The 24,525-nt window shown below is 56.0% G+C and overlaps 2 protein-coding genes across 3 annotated transcripts; one reads left to right on the plus strand and one right to left on the minus strand.

Annotated features, from left to right (window-relative positions):
* Positions 1-2,416: 2,416 nt before the first annotated feature.
* On the minus strand, positions 2,417-7,933 carry LOC311528047 (tubulin alpha-1D chain). 2 transcript variants are annotated; one of them, XM_084642650.1, is made up of 4 exons: positions 7,822-7,933; positions 6,619-6,841; positions 6,052-6,200; positions 2,417-3,503 (listed from the first exon to the last, which is right to left on the minus strand). In XM_084642650.1, the coding sequence occupies exons 1-4, from the start codon at positions 7,822-7,824 to the stop codon at positions 2,520-2,522; spliced, it is 1,359 nt and encodes a 452-aa protein (XP_084498776.1). In that variant the 5' UTR covers positions 7,825-7,933; the 3' UTR covers positions 2,417-2,519. The 2 variants fall into 2 exon arrangements, with proteins under 2 accessions (XP_084498776.1, XP_084498775.1); XM_084642649.1 differs by lacking the exons at positions 6,052-6,200; positions 6,619-6,841; positions 7,822-7,933 and adding an exon at positions 3,991-4,548.
* A 4,055-nt stretch (positions 7,934-11,988) lies between these two features.
* Positions 11,989-22,963, plus strand: LOC311528072 (uncharacterized protein). Its single transcript, XM_084642701.1, has 4 exons — positions 11,989-12,039; positions 19,137-19,488; positions 20,197-20,855; positions 21,473-22,963. Exons 2-3 carry the CDS (start codon positions 19,216-19,218, stop codon positions 20,323-20,325), a joined length of 402 nt encoding a protein of 133 aa, XP_084498827.1. The 5' UTR covers positions 11,989-12,039; positions 19,137-19,215; the 3' UTR covers positions 20,326-20,855; positions 21,473-22,963.
* Positions 22,964-24,525: the final 1,562 nt, after the last annotated feature.

Here is a 24,525-nt window from a genome sequence, read left to right on the forward strand (position 1 = left end):
AGCTCAGGCTGATTGTGATGTCAGGGCAGTGCACTGGGAGGTTACAAACTCTTGATGTGCCTCTCGTACAGTCATCGAGGTGAAGGCCAGGAGGGACCTTTAGTTCACAAAATCTGACCCCCTCTCTAGCCCAGGCCATTCCCTGCCTGGAGCCCAGGGACTTGTCCGGCAAAAGCATCATCCAGGAAGGCACCAGGCCGGATGGGAAGCCAGCCAGTTGGCAGTGCCCATGGCTAATCACCCGCACTGTTAATTTGTGCCTCGTTTCTCATTAGAATTAGTCTGGCTTCAGCTTCCAGCCCTTGGCTCTGGTTCTGCCTGGCTCCACTAGACTAAAGAGCCCGTTAGCACCCACTGTGTTCTCCCTGAAGGTCCTGACACACTCCAGGCAAGTCACATCTCGAGCTTCATCTCGAAAAGCTAAACAGATGGAGCTCTGTAAGTCTCTCGTGGCAAGCCGTTAGCGCTGGCCCTCAGTCATTTCTGGGGCTCTTTTCTGTCCCATCTCCAATTTTTCTACATCCCTAGAGAGGATCCTCCTTTCAGGACATGCCTTTCAGTTCCTTGTGGGCGTCACCCTCGCTATTAACCCTTTCGCTGCTGACGTGTGTTACTGTTTTTATTTATTATCCAGACATTGCCCGACTTGTGCAGAACCCCTGACATAGACGTGCTCCATCGGGTCACACAGGACACCTAGTCCTGAGCCCCCAGAGACACTGAACATGCTCAAATGCCCTGCTGAAATTCACAGCACCCAAACCCAGGTTGTTGTATGAACTAATAGGTTCTGTGTTGGTCGGTTTGTGGAGCTGGAAATTATTGTTCTGAGCCTGGATCATCTGTCCTGTGTTTCTAGCGCACCTGTCTCCTTGGGGTGGAGCCGCGAGGTCAGCCACTGCTGGGCTGGGTTGGTGAGTGCCAACACGCAGCGCTCCAGGACGCTCCCAGAGTCCCCCCGGCACGGACAAGGTGCTGTTCCGAGGGCGCTGGCGCTGCCTACTGGAGTCCCAGGTGAGCTCGAATGGGCACTGCCAGACACCCAGCACACACGGCGCTGATAGGGCGTGGGGAGGCTGACGTCCCTTGTGTGAGGCTCCTAGAATGAGCGGGGGAGGGAATCGCTTCTGTTGGACCCGTTTCTGTAGGTGAGAGGGACAGAGCTCTGCCTCAGGCCTGCTGAAGAGATCTGTGAAAGCTGCTCTCTCTCACCTACAGCCGTGGGTCCAATAAAAGCTATTCCCTCCCCCACCTTGTCTCTCTCACGTCCTGGGACCGACATGGCTACCCCCCTAGAACGGGCTGTTCCTCTTTGTAACCTCTCCATGAGTGGTTTCAAAGCTGTTTAGATTCCAGCAGCCGTTCCTCCCAAGAGCACAGTTGCTAGGAGCCAGGGGGCATTTTGGGACAGTCTCCCTTGGACGGGGTGACACAGAGCGAGTCAGCCCAGGGGACAGAGCAGAGAAGGGGTGGAGAGCACTTAGGTTAAAGGAAAAGAGAAACAGGAAAGGATGCTAGCAAGCAGCCATCGGTCCTGTGGGGGTCCGAGCTCTCAGGATCGGCCCCTGCAGCGCTCTCCCTCCCTCCCGGCTGACAATGTCATCGCTAACGGCTGTCCAGGAGATAGGGGAGCTCAGACAGCCTCTCCCACCCAACCTGACTGCCTCATGGAAGGAATTATTATTGCCAGACGGGTGACCAGTGGATGGCCTATGGGTCTAAGGTCAGGGGAAGACCTCTCCCCTCCCCCTGTATTCTTAACCCCACATTGAAGGAGTGAAGCGGGTTCCAAGGTGCCAGGGTACTGGAACATGGAAATGGATGGATACAGTCAGTCCTCTCATCGCCAGTATCTGTGTTGTACGAGGTCCCGTGTGAAAGGTATCGGAGGTGACATGGGAGGCAAAGGGAAAAGCTAACCAGCAGAGATGGACGAGAAGACCTGGGAGAGCAATGAAGAGACCAGGGAGGGTTATTTCTTAGCAGCACCATGGAGGAGGGTTCCGTGTCCCCAGCCAACATATAGTGTTGGATTGGGCCCATGATCTGTGGGGCCCATGTGCTGGCCCCAGCATCCCGACCCCAGGGATCTACACAGCCCACCGGTTCCCCTCTTCCCCTCCATCTGATTCTCCCTGTCACTCATGACCCAGTCGGCATTGTCTAGGGTTAGGGTCTGTGCGCCTCACCGGGAGCCCCTCGCCCAGAGCGGAGCCGGGGGATGGGACAATGGCACAGCGGCTCTGTCTCGAGCCAGTGAAGTGCGCTCGGCAGCTGGCAGATTGTAGAGTTCAGCCTGGCAGACAACGGGGGTTGCGTCCACTTCCTTCCTGTGGCTGCACCAGGCGTGGGATGAAGGGGCATAGCTCAGATTGGGAACAGGTAAATGGGTGCAGCAAACTAAAGCCCTACAATGTGACTGGAGGAACTGTTTTATTTAAGGTGGACAATCGTCCCAAGTGCATCAGTGAGGAAGACATCAGGCTGATTCCCAGCCATCCAAACAGGACATTTACCCTCTAGTATTCATCACCTTCCTCTTCCTCTCCTTCTCCATCCACACTGTCTGTCCCCACCTCCTCGTAATCCTTCTCCAGGGCAGCCATGTCCTCCCGGGCCTCTGAGAACTCCCCCTCCTCCATGCCCTCTCCCACGTACCAGTGCACGAAGGCCCGCTTGGCATACATCAGGTCAAACTTGTGGTCCAGCCGAGCCCAGGCCTCGGCAATGGCCGTGGTGTTGCTCAGCATGCATACGGCCCGCTGCACCTTGGCCAGGTCGCCGCCGGGAACCACCGTCGGGGGCTGGTAGTTGATGCCAACCTTGAAGCCAGTTGGGCACCAGTCTACGAACTGGATGCTGCGCTTGGTTTTGATGGTGGCAATGGCAGCGTTGACATCTTTGGGCACCACGTCCCCGCGGTACAAGAGGCAGCAGGCCATGTATTTCCCGTGGCGGGGGTCACACTTCACCATCTGGTTGGCTGGCTCAAAGCAAGCGTTTGTGATCTCAGCCACAGAGAGCTGCTCATGGTAGGCCTTCTCTGCCGAGATGACGGGGGCGTAGGTGGCCAGTGGGAAGTGGATGCGGGGGTAGGGCACCAGGTTGGTCTGGAACTCTGTCAGATCCACATTGAGGGCACCATCGAATCGGAGGGAGGCGGTGATGGAGGACACAATCTGACCTATTAGCCGGTTGAGGTTGGTGTAGGTGGGGCGCTCGATGTCCAGGTTCCTGCGGCAGATGTCGTAGATGGCCTCGTTGTCGACCATGAAGGCGCAGTCCGAGTGCTCCAGGGTGGTGTGGGTCGTCAGGATGGAGTTGTAGGGCTCCACCACCGCGGTGGAGATCTGAGGCGCTGGGTAGATGGAGAACTCCAGCTTGGACTTCTTGCCATAGTCAACGGAGAGACGCTCCATCAGCAGGGAAGTGAATCCGGAGCCGGTGCCGCCCCCGAAGCTGTGGAAGATGAGGAAGCCCTGGAGCCCCGTGCACTGGTCGGCCTGCGGGGATCCAGGAAAGAGAGAGGGCTCAGCCTGGGAAAGGGGCAGGCAGCCGGGAGTGAGATGTGTGTCCAAGCTCAGCTCTCCCAGGCCGTGTAGCAGAGCAGCCTGTATCGCTCAGCACCCTGCCAGGGGCTCAGTCATCCCATCCCTTGTGCAGTAGGGCCCCAGGATTTCACAGCTGTGCTGTGAGATGACAGGAGGGCTCCGGAGGACTTTCAGTGCTCAGGAGCCCGTGGGGGAAGGTGGAAGTGTTCCAGCAGAAAGAGATTTATGGAAAATGTGTCGGCTTCCAGGACCCCCGTACTGACTCACTGTCACCCGCTCTCTGTCTTTCACCCCTTGCCTGTCTTTATCCTGACTCCTGAAAGCCCCCTACACACACACCCAACTCACCTTCTGCTCCCAGAGCCCTATTACTAATCCTCGCTTTAGTCTCCTTCTCACCATGCCGGGCCCGGGGCTTCTCTCTGCCAATACCACTCACCTCCCGGCTCACCGAGGAGCATGCTGGTGTGAGCTCTGGTGGCACCAGCATGGCTTCAGCATTGGATGCGCAGTCACACCAGCACCACTGAAAGCAAGAAGAGGCTGGAGGCACAGAGCCTGTCCACCGGCTCCTTTCCCTGTGTGGATGGAGAACCCATCCTCTCTCATCGTCCCCCGTCCCAGGCTCTGCCATCCTGGGCCTCCCAGGCCAGAGCCTGTCCTGGAGCTGCACTTCTCTGCCTCTTCCCTGAGAGCAGTTTGGGGTCCGCTGCCCCGGGCGTGAAGGGACCTGTTCTAGCTCCCTGGGAAGGGGTGAGACAGCTCCAGCCAGTGCCCGAGACAGCTTGAATTCACGGCACACACTTGGGCACCGAGTTCCCCTGCACCCTGAGGGCATGGACAGAACCCAGATGAAGGCTGCATTAGCAGGTCACATAAACACCACCCTATACCGGAAACCTACTGACCGCTATTCCTACCTACATGCCTCCAGCTTTCACCCTGACCACGCCACACGATCCATCGTCTACAGCCAAGCTCTGCGATACAACCACATTTGCTCCAACCCCTCAGACAGAGACAAACACCTACAAGATCTCTATCAAGCATTCTTACAACTACAATACCCACCTGCGGAAGTGAAGAAACAGATTGATAGAGCCAGAAGAATTCCCAGAAGTCACCCACTACAGGACAGGCCTAACAAAGAAAATAACAGAACACCACTAGCCGTCACCTTCAGCCCCCAACTAAAACCCCTCCAACACATTATCAAGGATCTACAACCAATCCTGAAGGATGACCCAACACTCTCACAAATCTTGGGAGACAGGCCAGTCCTTGCCTACAGACAGCCCCCCAACCTGAAGCAAATACTCACCAACAACCACATACCACACAACAGAACCACTAACCCAGGAACCTATCCTTGCAATGAAGCCCGTTGCCAACTGTGCCCACATATCTATTCAGGGGACACCATCACAGGGCCTAATAACATCAGCCACACTATCAGAGGCTCGTTCACCTGCACATCTACCAATGTGATATATGCCATCATGTGCCAGCAATGCCCCTCTGCCGTGTACATTGGTCAAACTGGACAGTCTCTACGTAAAAGAATAAATGGACACAAATCAGATGTCAAGAATTATAACATTCATAAACCAGTCGGAGAACACTTCAATCTCTCTGGTCACGCGATTACAGACATGAAAGTTGCGATATTACAACAGAAAAACTTCAAATCCAGACTCCAGCAAGAAACTTCTGAATTGGAATTCATTTGCAAATTGGATACAATTAATTTAGGCTTGAATAGAGACTGGGAGTGGCTAAGTCATTATGCAAGGTAACCTATTTCCCCTTGTTTTTTCCTACCCCGCCTCCCCAGACGTAAACCCTGGATTTGTGCTGGAAATGGCTCACCTTGATTATCATACACATTGTAAGGAGAGTGATCACCTTAGATAAGCTATTACCAGCAGAAGAGTGGGGTGGGGGGAGAGAAAACCTTTTGTAGTGGTAAACACCCATTTTTTCATGGTTTGTGTGTATAAAAAGATCTTCTGTACTTTCCACAGTATGCATCCGATGAAGTGAGCTGTAGCTCACGAAAGCTTATGCTCAAATAAATTGGTTAGTCTCTAAGGTGCAACAAGTCCTCCTTTTCTATTAGCAGGTCACTGTGACCCTGAGGGCTGCGCCTAGCTGCCGTACAATGGTGCGGATTCTAGCCATCCTCGTATTCCAGACTGAGGTGTGGCCTGGGCAGGCAGTTGCAGGTCTCAGCCTTGCAGCCTTCCAGCTAGATCCAAGCAGAGAGGCCATTCACCTCTCAGTGGATCCCTGCATGCTGGGCCCTGCAGACTCTGCAGTCCAGCTGCATGTTGGCCACCACTGCTCTTGCCCCAGGCTGACGGAGGAAGCTGGTGATGCCCAGCGAATGTGTGGGCAGCAGAAGCTGATTTTGCTCCCTCACCATCCAACCACCACTCAGCATTATCTCCACCTGGAATCCGAGAGCTTCCCAGAACCCTGCCTGCCCTAGCGTCTTTACCAGCTTCCGGATCCTGTCCAGCACCAGGTCGATGATCTCCTTCCCAATGGTGTAGTGCCCGCGGGCATAGTTATTGGCAGCATCTTCCTTGCCGGTGATGAGCTGCTCTGGGTGGAAGAGCTGGCGGTAAGTGCCGGTCCGAACCTCGTCTGGAATTCACAGCACAGCCCGGTTAGCGCCCGCCCCACCTGGAGGAACCTCGGTGCCCATGCACACCTGAGCAGGGCTGCATGGATTAGCGAGTGAGAGATGAAGGGCTCACGTAGCTTTGTTCCCAGCAGCTGTTCCTGTGACACTGACCAGCCCATGGACCCTGACGTTCCCGCCCTAGATGTTTGTTGCCCCTACCGGCCCCACAGAGGGCTCATAAACCTGCTCTGTGCTATCTGATTCCAGAGGGTGGCCCAAAGAGTCAGAGCCGGGATGCAGAGCCTTTCACACCAGACCAGTGGGGCTGGGTGGCTCAGTTTATTGTGACTGGTGCGTGCAAACGCCGAGGCAGGCCGTGCTCACACAGGGATCACTAGGTCCCCAGCCCCATCCCTCCCCCCGGCGCTCAGCACTCACCAATCACTGTGGGTTCCAGGTCCACAAAGACGGCTCTGGGGACGTGCTTCCCGGCGCCCGTCTCGCTGAAGAAGGTGTTGAAGGAGTCGTCCCCTCCCCCAATGGTCTTGTCGCTGGGCATCTGCCCGTCTGGCTGGATGCCATGCTCCAGACAGTACAGCTCCCAGCAGGCATTGCCGATCTGCACGCCGGCCTGGCCGACGTGGACGGAAATGCACTCGCGCTGGGGGCGAAGAACAAGGAACCGTCGTGGGACAGGGGGCCCAGCCGCTGTCTGTGGGGCATGTCGTGCAAGGACAGGACCCGCTGCAGACCGTCTCTGGGAGTGAGGGATCCCGAGACTAGGGAGAGCCATCTACCATCCCCGCCCACCTCAAACTGGGCTCGGGGGGGGCAGGGAGAAATTGGCCAGCTGCTTGTGCATCAGAAAACCGGATTTGTTCACTGGCCTCTCCACGGTTCTGGTGCTGCTTCCTCCAAGTTGCTAGCTGCAGCCCGGAGTTATCTTTCCTCTCCATCCCTCTGCTTCCCTGCCGGGCACTGCTGTCCTGCCTCTCGGCCCGGCTCAGGGCTTTGCTTCCTCACGCTCGCCCCACATCTGGCCTCTCCCGCTACATTCCCCTACAATCGCCCCTTCCCATCATCTGCACAGATCCAGCCCCCGACACCTCTCCCCTCCTCCTCTCTGGCCTCCCTCCATCTCTCTGGCCCCTCTCTCCCAGCTCACCTCCCTTCCCTGGCTGCCCCTCTCCTTCCCCAGCCAGAGTCAGGCTGCCTACCCTCCACACAGCCCCACTCGCCTCCGTCTCAGCCTCCTTCCAGCCTTCACCTGCCCCCCTCCCACTGCACGGCCCCAGCTTGTTCTGTCCTTTGCCCACTCCTGAATTTGTGCTGTCTGCACCCCCATCCCCCTCCCAGCCAGCAACAGCTGCTGGACAAACACCCGCCAAGCACCATCCCACTCCTGTGACGCCTCTGAGCTCTGGAGTCTGCTCTGCTCTGGGGCTGCTCCGCGTGCTTCTGCCCACATGGATCACCTTTAGGAGCAGGGACCAATCCCCCCCGTACAGCTCTCTTACGTCTAAACCCTCCCAGGGCACCACAGGAACCAGGGAGCTCAGGAGACCCTGCTCCTCCCTAGCCTGGGACTGCCCCCCACTCGCGCTGGGGGGACAGGCAGCCCCAGTCCCAGGCAGGACTCACCATGCTGCAGAGGTTCTTCGATCCGACAGCAAAGGGCTCGGAGGACGAAGGCTGGGAACGGGGGGGGGGCTCCGAGCTGCGCCTTTTATAGTAACCGGGAGGGAGGGTTTGTTGTTAGTAACAGCTGCGGTGGGGTGGCTGTGCTGGGCACTGCTCATCACGCTGCCCTTTGCTGAGCTGTCTCTGGGTTACAGCTCCTTGCAACACACAGCAAGGGCCTCATAGGGCCTTGGTTACACCAAACAAATCAGTAACTGGGCCTGGCTCCTCCCTGCCACTGCCCGGGGGTCTCGTGTTGGCCCCAGCGCAGCGCCGAGCTGCATGTCTCTGCAGAGCACAGATCTCAGGGGCACAGGAACGCAGGCATCACCAGAGGGATCAGGCTTCAGGTCCTTCGAGCTCCATCTCCTCTCTGGGACAGTGCCCGGCCCCAGATGCTGCAGAGGAAGGTGTAAGAACTAAGCAGCAGCAGAGGTGGGATAATCTGCCCCTCACCCACACCCACACATTAGGTCTCATCCTGGTCTCTAATAGTTCGAGGTTGGCTGAAGCCCTGCATCCAGAGGGACCAGAGCCCTGCCACAGTCTGTTCTAACAACCTCGGAGGGTCCTGTTTTCCAGAGAAATGTCCAGTCCCTTTTTCCATTTTGTTAAATTATTGGCCTCAGTGGCTTCCTGTGGCAGTGAGTTCCACCGGCTAATTAGACAATATGAAAAATATTTTTGTTTCATCAGTTTTGAATTTCCCACCTTTCAATTGCATCCATTGTCCCCTTTTTCTTGTTCTATGAGATGGGAGAACAGACCCACCTTCTCTCCCTTTTCTCAACCAGTCAGTATTTTATAGACTTCTGTTACCTCCCTCTTTTCCATCTCCATAGGTTCTGTTTAGGGGTTGGGGTGCAGGAGGGTACTCTGGGCTGGGACCGAGGGGTTAGAGGGTGGGAGGGGGATCTGGGCTGGGGCAGGGGGTTGGGGCATGGCAGGGGGTCAGGGGTGCAGGCTCCAGGCGGCGCTTACCTCATGCAGCTCCCAGAAGCAGTGGCATGTCCCCCCTCCGGCTCCTACACGGCGACATGGCCAAGCAGGTCTGCACGCTGCCCTGTCCGCAGGCATCGCTCCTGCAGCTCTTGTTGGCCACGGTTCCTGGCCAATGGGAGCTGCGGGGGCAGCGTGCAGAGCCCCCTGGCTGCCCCTATGTGTAGGAGCCGGAGGTGGGACATGCTGCTGCTTCCGGGAGCTGTGCAGAGCCATGGCACACACGGAGCGGGGTAAGCCCCAAACCCTGCTCCCCTGCTGGAGCCGTGGAGGGGCACAAGCCCTGGACCTTGCTCCCTGGTGGGAACTTGAGGGCCAGATTAAAATGTCTGAAGAGCCAGATGCGGTCCCCGGGCCGTAGTTTGCCAACCCCTGAGCTAGAGGCTGGATGAGATTCTGGAGAATTGCAGCATCTTCAGCAGGGCGCTGGTGTGGCACACCCCATGCTCTGGCTGTTCCCGAGCCCTGGCCCTAGGAGCGAGGTCGGCCTATCTCTGGGGCCCATTCACGCCTCGGCCTCTCTGGGACTCACTAAGGGGGCAGCTGCCCGCTAGGAACAAGACCGAGACACCCTCCAAACTCATCTCACATGGTGGCTGCCGCACAGCCACCGGGTGGAAAGGACTTTGTCACGTGGCCAGCGTCTCTCCCAGTTCTCAGCACTGGAGCTAGATCCGACTGCGGGGAGCAGATGAGTTCCCCCTTCTCATAAATGTGTTAGTCTCTAAGGTGCCCTAGTCCTCCTTTGCTTTTTGTGGATACAGACTAACACGGCTGCTCCTCTGAAAAGTGTTCAGCAGCTGTGTCAAGTTCCCAGCGTCCTTGTTACACGCTACGGGGATGGGAACAAACCACAGAACAGTGGCAAGGGACTCGGACTCCCCTCCCCCATCAGCACAGTGTGCACCGGGATGCCCCTCACAGCTGGGCACTGGTGATTGCATGGGGCGGGGCGTCACTTGGCAGCCCTGCAAAGGCTCCTTGTCTAGTTTAGTCGCCGTCGCACCACGGAGAACCCATTTCCAGAGCCCGGTCTGTGCCGATCGCGCTCCGCCCAGCCGCACGACAGCTAGTGACAGGCAATGACTGGAGACTGTGCTGTCACCCAGGCCACAGTTCACCCCGGGCAGCAGGCCAGCTAAAGGCCTCTGCTCCCCTGAGCACCGAAGCGCTCTGCCCGCGAGGAGCTGCACAAGGTGACCAAGTCAGGGAAGGAGAGTAACAAAAAAATACCCAGGTTGCTACAAGCCTGGGGCCTTCTTGGCCATCCCAGGTGGGCAGGGCTCGGCCTTGTTTGCACAGCAATTCCCTCAGCGTGCCGTGACTATGGAGACGTGGCCTGTGAAGGGGAAGGAGTTATTGCTGCCTGAGTTCAGGCAGGTGGGGCAGGCTCTGGGTGCTGCCCAAAGGCTGGGCAGTGCTCTAGGGTCGGCAACATCCCCCCAGGACCCAGTGGCCCAGTAGTCAGCATCAGCAGCCTCCCCGGGTACGACTGAGGCCTGCAGTCCTGCTGGGCAGGGAGCAGCAGGGTGGCGGAGGAGTCCCCACCGGCCAGGAGCCGTGCCTGGGAAGGAGAACGGCAGCACTCAGTGGGATGTCCTGGGCTGCGCTGGAGGCCCAGGAGGCAGAGACCCCGAACAAAGGCCTGTCTGTCTGTGCACCTCTCCCGGTGCCGAACGAACGGCCAGTGCTCAGGACCCCCGCTGTCGCTGCAGCCCAGCAGGCGTGCCCAGGAGCAGGGGCTCCGCAGGTAAGAACAAATGCAGCAGCATGGTCAGGAAAGGGCACACACCGGAGGCATGGCAGTGGGTGTCTGTGCTGCGGGAGCTCCCACGGGCCCGTCAGGAGCAGGCTCCATTGTGCTGGGCACTGCCAACACCCTCCAGTACCCTTGACTCAGGCACATTCTGGGTGCCCCCCACAGAGGTTCAGCCAGGTCGGATGCCACGTCCCTGCGGTGTGCTGGCAGGGGCTGCCCCAGACTGGGGACACCCTGGTGCCCAGAGTTCATCCCCTGTGTCCCCTCTGGAGGAGAAGGGCCATGGCGCCTTGCATGGGGCTGGAGCACCCTCTTGTGGTGGTAAGTGGCACCGTGACAGGCTGGAATCTGCAGTGGGGCTGTAGCCGTGTGGGTCCCAGGATATTAGCAAGACAAGGCGGGCGAGGGAATATCTTTTATTGAACCAGCTTCTGCTGGTGAGAGAGACATGCTGTCGAGTCACCCAGAGCTCATCTGCAGAGCTCACGAGAGCCCTGGGCAAGCTGGAACGCTGGTCTCTCTCCCCAGCAGCAGCTGTTGGCTCACCCGCCTTGCCACATGAGGCTGGAGGGCAGCTCTGGAGTCAGCAGGTCCCATGGTGCCTGAGCAGGGGTCCCTGTAACTGGAATAAAGGGAAACACAGAGGAAGAAACATCTCGCTCAGCCCTGGGAGGTTACTATTGCATTTCTCTCCCTCTCGCTACAGGGGTGAGCCACTCTCAGCTATTACCAGCAGGAGAGTGAGTTTGTGTGTGTATGGGGGTGGGGGGGTGAGAAAACCTGGATTTGTGCTGGAAATGGCCCACCTTGATTATCATGCACATTGTAGGGAGAGTGGTCACTTTGGATGAGCTATTACCAGCAGGATAGTGAGTTTGTGTGTGTGGTTTTTGGGAGGGGGGTGAGGGGGTGAGAGAACCTGGATTTGTGCAGGAAATGGCCCACCTTGATTATCATGCACATTGTGTAGAGAGTTGTCACTTTGGATGGGCTATTACCAGCAGGAGAGTGAGTTTGTGTGTGGGGGGGTGGAGGGTGAGAAAACCTGGATTTGTGCTGGAAATGGCCCAACTTGATGATCACTTTAGATAAGCTATTACCAGCAGGACAGTGGGGTGGGAGGAGGTATTGTTTCATGATCTCTGTGTGTATATAAAGTCTGCTGCAGTTTCCACGGTACGCATCCGATGAAGTGAGCTGTAGCTCACGAAAACTCATGCTCAAATAAATTGGTTAGTCTCTAAGGTGCCACAAGTCCTCCTTTTCTTTTTGCGAATACAGACTAACACGGCTGTTACTCTGAAACTCTCAGCTCCGGCGCTGAGGAGCTTCTAAAGAACTGGGCCTGGCTTCTGGACCCTTTCTGGAGACGAAACAGCTGCAGGGTTGTCCGGCCATGGCTGGTTCAAGGCTCACAGGAGGTAGGTCAAGTACCCACCAGGCCTGGCACTGGACAGCAAGTGTCTAGTTATTGCCGATTCTCCAGTAACTTGACAGCATGGATGGATGGACAAATGTGTCCAGGAAGTCCCTAAAGCGCCTCCCTCAGGCCTGTTCTTGTCTCACGTTTGTGGCCAGGATGGCTGCATGTGATTCAAGGGAACAAGTGCGTGATTCCTTCTGGGCTGCTCAGCTGCTGGTGCAGAATCATAGACATCTAACTGGTCCCTGTGGCTAGACTGAGCCCAGCGCCCCTGGACTAGAGCAGGGGAGCCCAACCCAGCCAGTTAAAGAGGGCGGGGTGGCACCAGAACCTATAAAGGGCTGCTCGGGGCAGCTGGGAAGGAAAGACTGAGACAGGCTGAGCCCTGGGGAGGGAAAGCCACGCTGGAGTGGAGCTAGCTCCTGTGGTGAGTCCCTAGAGCAGGGGGCCAAGGGCTCAGGGAAACAGCCCTGCAGGAGCTGGAGTCCATAGGCCCCTGGATGCCTGTTCCAGACCGTAACTACTCTGAGAGCTAGAAAGTTTTTCCTGACATCTAACCTCAATTTCCCTGGCTGCAGATTAAGCCCATTACTGCTTGTCCTACCTCCAGCGGACACAGAGAACAACTGATCCCCGTCCTCTTTATAACAGCCCACAATGTATTTGAAGCCTGTTATCAGGTGTCCCCCCAGCCCCCCGTCTTCTCTCCTTCAGACTAACCATGCCCAGGGTTTTCAGCCTTTGCTCAGAGGTCAGGTTTTCTAAAGTTTTTATCATTTTTGTAGCTCATCTCTGGACTCTCTTCAGTTTGTCCGCATCTTCCTAAAGTGCGGTGCCCAGAACTGGACACAGGAGTCCAGCTGAGGCCTCGCCAGTGCCGAGTAGAGCAGGACAGTGACCTCCTGGGTCTTACATACAACGCTCCTGTTCATACCTCTCAGAATGAGATTGGCCTTTTTCGCAACACACTGTTGACTCTCTGTGAGGATGTGACGCAGCAGGGAGGGGGGGTGTTGACCTGGGAATGTGCCCTGGGGATGGGAGACCTGAGAACCTGTCACCTGAGCCAGGAGGGGGAGGGGGAGGGGACACCTCTGCCCAGGAATGTGAACAGAGGCTGCAGCAGGGAACCTGGTGGGTGGGTTTAGTTTCAGTTTGGGGCTGGGTGGAGGAACACAGGGAACCCCAGGGCTGGGGTCTGAGCTCCCTGCTCCCCCAGAAGGACTTGACTGAGGGGTCCTGGGTGTACCCACAAGCTCTGTTGTGGACTGTGTTCCTGTTGTCCAATAAACCTTCTGTTTTACTGGCTGGCTGAGAGTCTCAGTGAATCCCTGGAAGAGGAGTGCAGGGCCTGGACTCCCCCACACTCCGTGACAACTGGTGGCAGCGGTGGGATGTACTGCACCCTGTGAACGGCGCTTCCTGCAGTAAGTGACTGGGGAGCAGTAAAACAAAGGGGGATTGACGGGGACCGGGCGTGCTGAAGATTCAGAGAGAGACGGTTTCAGGGGGCGGTTAACCCCTGGGAGTGTGTGACCAGAGAGAAGGACTTTTGCAGTAACAGGGTCCCCCGGGGGATTGCAGCGAGCGGTCCCGGGGCGGAGGAGTCTGCAGCTCGACCCTGGCAAAGAGGTGGTGACCTCAAGAAGGACTGGCACACTAGGGGCTTTTCCTGGAAACCGTGGAAAGCTGCCCAGGCCTGCGAGTGGCCAGCGGGGAGATGTACGCTAAACACCTTAAAAGCGACCTGGTGGAGCTGTGCAGGCAGAGGGGGCTGCGCATCGGGAGGTCCACCAAGGAACAGCTGATTGCCCAGTTGGAGGAGAGGGATCGCTTGGATGACCCGATCCCTGTCCCTGAGGGAAGCCGCCCGGCAGATGCAGCTTGGGCCCGGGGGCCTGACTGGGCTGGGAGGGGTCAGACTGGTGCCCAGGACCTCCTGAGACCCTTCCGACCTAGGCCTGGGGGAGGGGCGAACCGGGGAAGTCCCGGATGACTGGAAAAAGGCTAATGTAGTGCCAATCTTTAAAAAAGGGAAGAAGGAAGATCCTGGGAACTACAGGCCAGTCAGCCTCACCTCAGTCCCTGGAAAAATCATGGAGCAGGTCCTCAAAGAATCAATCCTGAAGCACTTGCATGAGAGGAAAGTGATCAGGAACAGCCAGCATGGATTCACCAAGGGAAGGTCATGCCTGACTAATCTAATCGCCTTTTATGATGAGATTACTGGTTCTGTGGATGAAGGGAAAGCAGTGGATGTATTGTTTCTTGACTTTAGCAAAGCTTTTGACACGGTCTCCCACAGTATTCTTGTCAGCAAGTTAAGGAAGTATGGGCTGGATGAATGCACTATAAGGTGGGTAGAAAGCTGGCTAAATTGTCGGGCTCAACGGGTAGTGATCAATGGCTCCATGTCTAGTTGGCAGCCGGTATCAAGTGGAGTGCCCCAAGGGTCGGTCCTGGGGCCGGTTTTATTCAATATCTTCATAAATGATCTGGAGGATGGTGTGGATTGCACTCTCAGCAAATTTGCGGATGATACTAAACTGGGAGGAGTGGTAGATACGCTGGAGGGGAGGGATAGGATACAGAAGGACCTAGACCAATTGGAAGATTGGGCCAAAAGGAATCTGATGAGGTTCAATAAGGATAAGTGCAGGGTCCTGCACTTAGGACGGAAGAACCCAATGCACAGCTACAGACTAGGGACCGAATGGCTCGGCAGCAGTTCTGCAGAAAAGGACCTAGGGGTGACAGTGGACGAGAAGCTGGATATGAGTCAGCAGTTTGCCCTTGTTGCCAAGAAGGCCAATGGCATTTTGGGATGTATAAGTAGGGGCATAGCGAGCAGATCGAGGGACGTGATCATCCCCCTCTATTCGACATTGGTGAGGCCTCATCTGGAGTACTGTGTCCAGTTTTGGGCCCCACACTTCAAGAAGGATGTGGATAAATTGGAGAGAGGCCAGCGAAGGGCAACAAAAATGATTAGGGGACTGGAACACATGAGTTATGAGGAGAGGCTGAGGGAGCTGGGATTGTTTAGCCTGCAGAAGAGAAGAATGAGGGGGGATTTGATAGCTGCTTTCAACTACCTGAAAGGGGGTTCCAAAGAGGATGGCTCTAGACTGTTCTCAATGGTAGCAGATGACAGAACGAGGAGTAATGGTCTCAAGTTGCAGTGGGGGAGGTTTAGATTGGATATTAGGAAAAACTTTTTCACTAAGAGGGTGGTGAAACACTGGAATGCGTTACCTAGGGAGGTGGTAGAATCTCCTTCCTTAGAGGTTTTTAAGGTCAGGCTTGACAAAGCCCTGGCTGGGATGATTTAACTGGGAATTGGTCCTGCTTTGAGCAGGGGGTTGGACTAGATGACCTTCTGGGGTCCCTTCCAACCCTGATATTCTATGATTCTATGATTCTAAGCCCAGCGAATATCGAGGGCACCCTGACCCCGGCAGCCAGCAGGGGATCCTCCCGGCAGAGCTCCCCATCCCTGGAGCGGATGCGGCTGGAATGGGAGAGGGAGATGAAAACGAGGGAGCTGGAGGATCATGAAAAACAACGTCAACATGAGGAGAAACAACGTCAACATGAGCAGGAGGAGAAGGAGAAACAACGTCAACATGAGCAGGAGGAGAAGGAGAGGGAGCATCAGGAGAAGGAGAGGGAACGTCAGGAGAAGGAGAAACAAAGACAGCATGAACTGGAGCTGGCCAGGCTGAGGAGCAGTGGGGCCCCGGCTGCGGTGAGTGTGGGGGGACCCAAGACTGCAAGGAGCTTTGATAAGTGCTTCCTGGCCCAGCGGAAGGAGGGGGAGGACACAGATAGCTTCCTGACAGCCTTTGAGAATGCCTGCGAGATGCACAGGGTTGACCCTGCAGACAGGCTCCAGTTCCTCACCCCCTTACTGGACCTCAAAGCCATGGAGGTGTACAGCCGAATGACAGGGGCAGAGGCAGGGGACTACGAACTGTTCAAACAGGCCCTGCTCCGTGAGTTTGGGCTGACCCCCGAGATGTACCGGAGAAGGTTCCGGAGTCAGCGTAAAACGCCTGAGGTCACCTACCTACAACTGGTCAACTGGATGCAGGGGTATGCCCGCAAGTGGGCAGATGGGGCCCGAGCTAAAGAGGACCTGCTTGACCTAATCGTACTGGAGCAACTGTATGAACAGTGCCCTTCCGACCTGAGGCTGTGGTTGGTGGACAAAAAGCTCGAGAACCCCCAGCACGCAGGGCAGCTGGCCGACGAGTTTGTGAACAACTCTTCACAAGATTGTGCCAATCTTTAAAAAAGGGAAGAAGGAGGATCCTGGGAACTACAGGCCAGTCAGCCTCACCTCAGTCCCCGGAAAAATCATGGAGCAGGTCCTCAAAGAATCAATCCTGAAGCATTTACATGAGAGGAAAGTGATCAGGAACAGTCAGCATGGATTCACCAAGGGAAGGTCATGCCTGACTAATCTAATCGCCTTCTATGATGAGATTACTGGTTCTGTGGATGAAGGGAAAGCAGTGGATGTATTGTTTCTTGACTTTAGCAAAGCTTTTGACACGGTCTCCCACAGTATTCTTGTCAGCAAGTTAAAGAAGTATGGGCTGGATGAATGCACTATAAGGTGGGTAGAAAGTTGGCTAGATTGTCGGGCTCAATGGGTAGTGATCAATGGCTCCATGTCTAGTTGGCAGCCGGTGTCAAGTGGAGTGCCCCACGGGTCGGTCCTAGGGCCGGTTTTGTTCAATATCGTCATTAATGATCTGGAGGATGGTGTGGATTGCACTCTCAGCAAATTTGCGGATGATACTAAACTGGGAGGAGTGGTAGATACGCTGGAGGGCAGGGATAGGATACAGAGGGACCTAGACAAATTGGAGGATTGGGCCAAAAGAAATCTGATGAGGTTCAATAAGGATAAGTGCAGGGTCCTGCACTTAGGACGGAAGAACCCAATGCACAGCTACAGACTAGGGACCGAATGGCTCGGCAGCAGTTCTGCAGAAAAGGACCTAGGGGTGACAGTGGACGAGAAGCTGGATATGAGTCAACAATGTGCCCTTGTTGCCAAGAAGGCCAATGGCATTTTGGGCTGTATAAGTAGGGGCATAGCGAGCAGATCGAGGGACGTGATCGTCCCCCTCTATTCGACATTGGTGAGGCCTCATCTGGAGTACTGTGTCCAGTTTTGGGCCGACACTACAAGAAGGATGTGGATAAATTGGAGAGAGGCCAGCGAAGGGCAACAAAAATGATTAGGGGTCTGGAACACATGAGTTATGAGGAGAGGCTGAGGGAGCTGGGATTGTTTAGTCTGCAGAAGAGAAGAATGAGGGGGGATTTGATAGCTGCTTTCAACTACCTGAGAGGTGGTTCCAGAGAGGATAGTTCTAGACTATTCTCAGTGGTAGAAGAGGACAGGACAAGGAGTAATGGTCTGAAGTTGCAGTGGGGGAGGTTTAGGTTGGCTATTAGGAAAAACTTTTTCACTAGGAGGGTAGTGAAACACTGGAATGCGTTACCTAGGGAGGTGGTAGAATCTCCTTCCTTAGAAGTTTTTAAGGTCAGGCTTGACAAAGCTCTGGCTGGGATGATTTAATTGGGGATTGGTCCTGCTTTGAGCAGGAGGTTGGACTAGATGACCTCCTGAGGTCCCTTCCAACCCTGATATTCTATGATCCTATGATTCTATGAACAGTCGGTCAGGGGGTAGCCAGGAGGAATCCCAAAAGAACAGCCCCCCCTCCCCCCCGATGCAGAGAGAGAGTCACCATGGGGCCTCCCAGCGGGAAAATAGGGAGAACCCCCTCCAAAGGGGAACGCCTGGCGTCGGGCCCCTCCGACCCGCTCGAGGGGACCAACGTGACCGGAGCTGCTATCACTGTGGCCAGAGAGGCCACGTACGGACCCAGTGCCCCGGGCTCAGGGACAAACTGAGCAGACCCAACCTACCCAGGGTTAACCAGGTAGGGACCCAGCTGGACGAGGGGCAGACGACCCAGGCAAGGGGGGCTACCAGTTTACCACCTGTGCAGGAGGGAAGAGTACCCCAGGCCAGCTCCGCCAGAGGGCTGGAGGCTCTGGACTCAGGGTGCTCGGTTTACAGGGTGGGTGTGGGGCTGTCCCTCCGGAGAGAGTGCCTTGTTCCCCTGGAGGTGGATGGGAGGAAGGTCAATGGATACTGGGATATGGGCGCGGAGGTGACGCTGGCCCGGCCCGAGGTGGTGGCCCCAGATCGGGTGGTGCCCAACACCTACCTGACCCTGACAGGGGTGGGCGGGACCCCATTTAAGGTGCCCGTGGCAAGGGTACACCTGAAATGGGGGGCCAAGGAGGGCCCCAAGGATGTGGGGGTACACCACCATTTGCCCACTGAAGTTTTGATGGGGGGAGACCTAGAGGACTGGCCAAGCAAGCCCCAGACCGCCCTGGTTGTGACCCGTAGCCAGAGCCGGCAAGGGGCACTGTGCCCTGACCTTGGGGAGGGTACCCACCGGAGGCACAGGACCCTACCCTGGTGGGGAGGGAGCACCGAGGGGCACGGCTCAGAGAGGCTGAGGCCTCAGACCTGGCCACTGAGGGGGAACCAGGCCCCATCCCTTCCCCAGCCGCTGAGTTCCAGGCCGAGTTGAGGAAAGATCCCTCCTTGCAGAAGCTCAGGGACCTGGCCGACCTCAGTGTGGGACAGACCATGAGGAGAGGCTGCCAGGAGAGGTTCCTGTGGGAGAAGGGGTTCCTGTACCGAGAATGGAAATACATTCTGGTGGTGGTAGATTTTGCCACCCGCTACCCCGAGGCAGTGCCCTTAGCTTCCATTGAAGCAGACACCGTGGCCGATGCGCTCCTGACCATTTTCAGCCGAGTGGGGTTCCCCAAGGAAGTCTTGACAGACCAAGGCTCCAACTTCATGTCGGCCCTGCTCCGGTGCTTGTGGGAGAAATGTGGGGTCCGGCACGACTGGGCCTCAGCTTATCACCCCCAGTCCAACGGGCTGGTGGAGAGGTTCAATGGGATGCTAAAGATGATGCTGAAAACCTTTATGCACCAGCACCCGCAGGATTCGGACAAGTACTTACCTCACCTGTTGTTCGCGTACAGGGAGGTGCCCCAGGAGTCTACCGGATTTTCGCCTTTCGAACTGTTATATGGCAGGAGGGTGAGGGGCCCCCTGGACCTGATGAGAGACGAGTGGGAGGGGAAGGCCACTCCCGATGGAGAGTCAGTGGTGGAGAATGTCCTGATCTTCCGAGAGAGACTGGCTGAACTCATGGGCCTGGCCAGGGAGAATCTGGCCAGAGCCCAGAGGAAGCAGAAGGTCTGGTATGACCGCACAGCGCGGGCCCGTGCCTACGCCACCGGGGATCAGGTGATGGTTCTCATCCCCGTGAGAAAGAACAAACTACAGGCCGCCTGGGAGGGCCCTTTCAAGGTCGTCAAGCAGCTCAATAAGGTAAACTATGTGGTGGAGCTGTCGAACCGGGCACACCACCACCGGGTGTACCATGTGAATATGATGAAGCCATATTATGCCAGGGGGAATGTGGTGTTGGCTGTGTGTGGACAGTGGGAGGAGCAGGGAGATGACCCTTTAGTAGATCTATTCCCTGGGACCAGAGCTGGTTCCCCCTGGAAACAATTCCCCTCTCGGATCAGCTAACCCCTGCCCAGCAAGCTGAGGTCAGGGAGGTGCTGCATCCGTACCGACAGCTGTTTTCCAACCAGCCTGGACGCACTAATCTGACTGTCCACCGGGTGCAGACAGGGTCGCACCTGCCGATAAGATGCTCCCCCTTCCGAGTCACAGGGAAAACTGCTCAGGACCTGGAAAGAGAGGTCCGGGACATGCTGGCTTTGGGGGTGATCCAGCCATCTGCCAGCCCTTGGGCCTCGCCAGTGTTCCTGTTGTCCAATAAACCTTCTGTTTTACTGGCTGGCTGAGAGTCTCAGTGAATCCCTGGAAGAGGGGTGCAGGGCCTGGACTCCCCCACATGCCGTGACACTCTCATTCCGTTTGTGATCCACTGTGACCCCCAGGTCCTTTTCAGCAGTGCGACCACTGAGCCAGTTAGTCCCCAGTTTGTACTTGTGCATCTGAGTTTTCCTCCCTACGTGTGGTACTTTGCACTCATCTTTATTGAATTGTGTCTTGTGATTTCAGACCAGTTCTGCAATTGTCAAGGTCGCTTTGGATTCTAATCCTGCCTCCAAAGTGCTTGTGACCTCTCCCAGCTTGGTGTCATCTGCACATTTCATAAGCATCCTCTCCACTCCATTATCCACGTCATGACTGAAAATATGGAATAGTGCCAGGCCCAGGACTGACCTCATGAGGCCCCGCTAGTTCTTCGCTGCGTGACTGCTCATGTGCATTCCACTCTTGGAGGGTGCTCGTCTCCAGCCCAGTGGCTGGAAATTTGTATCTCAGCGGCTTGAGCACCCTCTGCTGCCACGTGCCACTGCACGCAGGTATAAAGGGCGAAACCATCTGTGATGGGGTACACCAGACCCCCTGAGGCCCCCTGCTGGAGGCCTCGTGGCCCTGCCACACCCTGCCCCCAAAGAGGGCAGTGGAGAGAGTCCTCCAAGCTGCCTAGAGCGGCTGTGTGGCACACAGCCAATCAGGGCCCAGCAGCTGACTATAAGAAGAGCTGCAGAGCCAGCAGGAGTCCAGTTCCTTGCTGGTGCTGAAGGAGTGAGGATGGGGTGTGGCTGGCTGGAGCTACAGGACCTCGGACAAGGCCATGCTGCCAGAAGCCAAGGAGAACAAGAAGGAGCCCAGAGCTGGCTGCGGGGTCTCCATCAGGACAAGGCCCTGAGGTAAGAGTGAAGATGCCGTGGGGAAGTGGCCCAGGGAATTAGAGCAGCAGCATGACTTAGATAACAGCAGACAGCTGCTATCTACAGGTCCCTGGGCTTGGACCCGGAGTAGTAGGTGGGCCTGGGTCCCCCCTAACCCCCTGGAGGAAGTGGCCTGTACAGTGAGGCACCCTAGAGAGGCAACTGAACTGGAGAGCTGTGGCCAAGAAGCCCCAAGAGGGCAAAGACATCCCTCTCCCGGGAGGGAACCCTGGGGCACTGCTCTCATCCGGAGCAGGGACAAACTGAGCGACAGTGTGCAGCCACATGCACTCAGCCAAGGGGGGGCCCCACAGGGTCACCATCCCTGACCCCCTCACTTCCTCCTTACTGCCCGTAATGATGGTTGGAATCTGTTTATCTTGCTTCAGCAAGTTTTCTCAGAATCCAGATGCACAGAGTTACCTGTTCATAGACTCCTTTTTTGGTGTTTTTGTTTAGTAGAAGTTTGTTTTTTGGCTCCCCAGTTCTGGGGTTCTGTTCCTTGGTACCAAGGGTCACCGGGCTTCAAGCTCTGCCTTTCATGCTCTAAACCAGGCCCGTGAGTGACCCACACTCTAATTTTCTAACGTGTCTAGGTGAGTCTCACATTAGGGATCAATGCCAGATTTGTATGGACTTCAAGCTGAGGACCAAGCACGAGAGAGAGGCCAGGCCGAAGCTTTCTTTGTTGGAGGCTGCTCGTGAGACCGTCTTCAGTCACAGGGGTACTGAGCACTTCGGCCTGTGTGAGAAGTGCGCCTCCAATACTGTCCCGGCACCGCTCACCCTTGCTGGTGCCCAAGAAGGAACACCAGGCTTCCACGGATGCTGCCAGGAGAGGCAGATCACCGCCTCTAAATCTACCACGCAAGGGGGTGAAGGGTTGAGTAGAGCGCAGGCAAAATCGAAGCACTCCTGCACTCACTCATCAGGTGAGACAGCGCCTGGGCCCAAAGTGGCACCTTCATGTTCTGGAGCACCGTCTTCATTTCTTGTGCATTGGTCAGAGACTATTCCAGGACTGTCCATGCCAGAGGCATGGGCAGTGGCCAGGGACTTGTTGAGCTTGTGAGTTCCGGTGTGCCCAGGGGTGCAGGAGATTCCTTCAGTGGTCCCTGTCGACTGCATGGCACCAGCCTCCTCAGTGCAGCACCCGGTACCATGTCATCCTCCAGCCTCCCAGAGCTCTCAGCCATTGGTGATGGCTTCTCCATTATTCCCCAGACTCTTGGTACCAGTCTCCAGCACTGACAGGTTTGGCCCCTCCGTGGTTGGGAGATGATGATTCTTCTTCTTTGGACTCTTGTCTCCCAGCCCAGAGTGTGTCTCGCCACCCCATGATGTGGTGGTCATATTTTCATAAGGAATATGGCTTATGATATGAATACGACATAACTGAGATGTACTTTATGCAAGATGGCTCCTGTGAGAGTTACTGAATGGGATTATCCAGTGGGTATGCCTGTATCATTTCTGTATCTGAAGTTAGGAATATTGATTATGTATCTGTATTTCAACTATGCCACTTTGGGTGATGCCCCCTGTTAACACTTCAGATACAACAATGGAAAAGCCGACAGGGCGGATGGCTCATCAGCAAGGACAATGGATCGTGAAAAGCTTGGCCTTCCTGCGGATGCTCCATCCTGCCCCTGACTCATGGATGCTGTGATCCTACAGAGTCAGGTGGTCTTGTCACCTGATCCTAAACATTACCTGGGACTTGTAACTTCCCACTGGAAGGGGGGTGGGGGTCAAGTTTGGGAAACAAAGGATTCCTGCCTTATGTAAATCCTATTGAAGGGTGGGGAGGAAGGCAAACGGGACTCCTCCTCTCCATGGCCTCTCTGCCCAAGAAGACAGACTGCAAAAGGGAAGGCCCGGGGAGGGGGGTCCAGACTGAGATGGGCCCAGTCTGAAAAGGAATATAACAGTGAACCACAGGAGCTTTGCAACCTGCCTGCAACAGTATCTAGGGGGAGAAATACTGTTTGTCACCAATTTCTTTAGTGCGACTAGCTTAGTTTGCATGTTTGGTTTCATTTGTTCGTTATCTGCTTTGTTCTGTTACCCTTTTACCACTTAAAATCTGCCTTTTAGAGTTAATAAAACTTGTTTTGTTTATTCTAACTGGGGAGGGGGAAGACGTGTGCACACCTCTCTCCACATCGAGGGAACGGGCAAATTTCATAATAGATCCGTGGGTCTGCACCCCAAGGGAGGGGACATCTGAGGACTGGAGCAAGTCTCTTAAGCTGAGTCTTCCCAGAGCTGATCTGCAGCTGGGGGTGGCCTTGCCTGGGTGTGAGTTCAAGGAGGTTTTCAGAGCCTGGCTCAGCAAGACAAGTTAATGGGGGCCCAGGCTGGCAGAACAGGTAGACTCAGGGGTATCTCAACACATCAGGTGGCTTCCCAAGGGGTTTGACTCGTCACAACCCCCTCCTAGACCTTACCACTTGGGGTACTAGCGAGATTCTGCTGCCAGCACTGACATGGAAAGATGGCAAGGAAGTCATTGGGGTGCAATGCCCTTTCAGTGACCCCTCCCATTTCCAGATCCTCCCCATGCCATTCACATTCAGTATCTTCACCTAGACCTGGGGAGTCGTCTCATCCAGCTCCTCCTGATCTGGTGCTGGGCTTGGTACCAAGCAGAAGGAAGAAGTTCAAGAGGACCTAAGGGGCAACTGTCAGAAGAGGCACAGCCTCACCCCTGTTAGCTTCACCCACCTCCTCCCCGGATGAAGCACCTTGCTCTGTAGTGTCTTCACCCCCACAGAGTGACTGCAGAGCTCGCCAGCAGCTCTCCAAAAGGGTTAACTCAGCCTTGGGCATCCAGGTAGAGCTGGGGAGTCTTCTCATAGTCTCACTGATGCTTTGGCCTTGGCTGCTCCATCTTGTGCATCCCAGCCAAGCTCCATCTTGTCTGATTAACTAACTAGGTGATTTTGGAGCCCACCAAGATTCAGTGGCAAACTCCTTCCTCTCTCCCTCTGTCACAGTCACCGGGCCATGCTCTGGAACTACTCCCTATGAAGCCAGGCAGGACTCTGGGGGCGCCTCCTCTCTGGGTGCAGACTGTCTCCAGGGCAAGAAACTCACACAGCTTCCACCTTCCTGGGTCTGACCTCGGAGCATTCAGCCTCCTCTGCCCCTCCATCCGCTTCCCACAGCCAGTCCGCCCAGGCAGAGTCCTGGGGAAGGCAGAGGGTCCTGCCCCCCCACTCCGCAGTCAGACGGGACTCTCAGCCAGCCGGGAAAACAGAAGGTTTATTAGATGACAGGAACATGGTCTAACACAGAGCTTGTAGGTGCAGAGAACAGAACCCCTCAGCCGGGTCTGTCTTGGGGGGGCAGGGAGACCAGAGCCCCCTCTGGGCCTCCCTCCATTTCCCCAGCCCCTCCTCTCCTTTGTCTCTTTCCCGGGCCAGGAGGCCACCTGATCTTTGTTCTCCAACCCCTTCAGTTGGCACCTTGCAGAGGAGGGGCCCAGACCATCAGCTGCCAGGAGACAGGGTGTCGGCCATTCTCTGTGCACACACCATCACACTGGGCCCCTAGGGCTCTGCCACAATCACACCCCCTTATCTCACCACCTAGATACTTAAAGTCATAGGGGAAACTGGTTAAGGACTTTAAACTCTGAGAT

The sequence above is a fragment of the Lepidochelys olivacea genome (assembly GCF_965140295.1).
Source record: "Lepidochelys olivacea isolate rLepOli2 genome assembly, chromosome: 11".
In the NCBI taxonomy this organism is placed as follows: Eukaryota; Metazoa; Chordata; order Testudines; family Cheloniidae; genus Lepidochelys; species Lepidochelys olivacea.

Excerpts from the sequence above, each read along its gene's own strand:
- LOC311528047 (XM_084642649.1), bottom strand. The coding sequence starts at position 4,389 with ATGCCCTCAGGGTGCAGGGGAACTCGGTGCCCAAGTGTGTGCCGTGAA. Across the intron at positions 3,504-3,990 it reads GCTCCTCGGTGAGCCGGGAG|GCCGACCAGTGCACGGGGCT; the intron begins GTGAGTGGTATT and ends GGATCCCCGCAG.
- LOC311528072 (XM_084642701.1), top strand. The coding sequence starts at position 19,216 with ATGAGAGACGAGTGGGAGGGGAAGGCCACTCCCGATGGAGAGTCAGTG. Across the intron at positions 19,489-20,196 it reads TCGTCAAGCAGCTCAATAAG|ACCAGTTCTGCAATTGTCAA; the intron begins GTAAACTATGTG and ends TTGTGATTTCAG.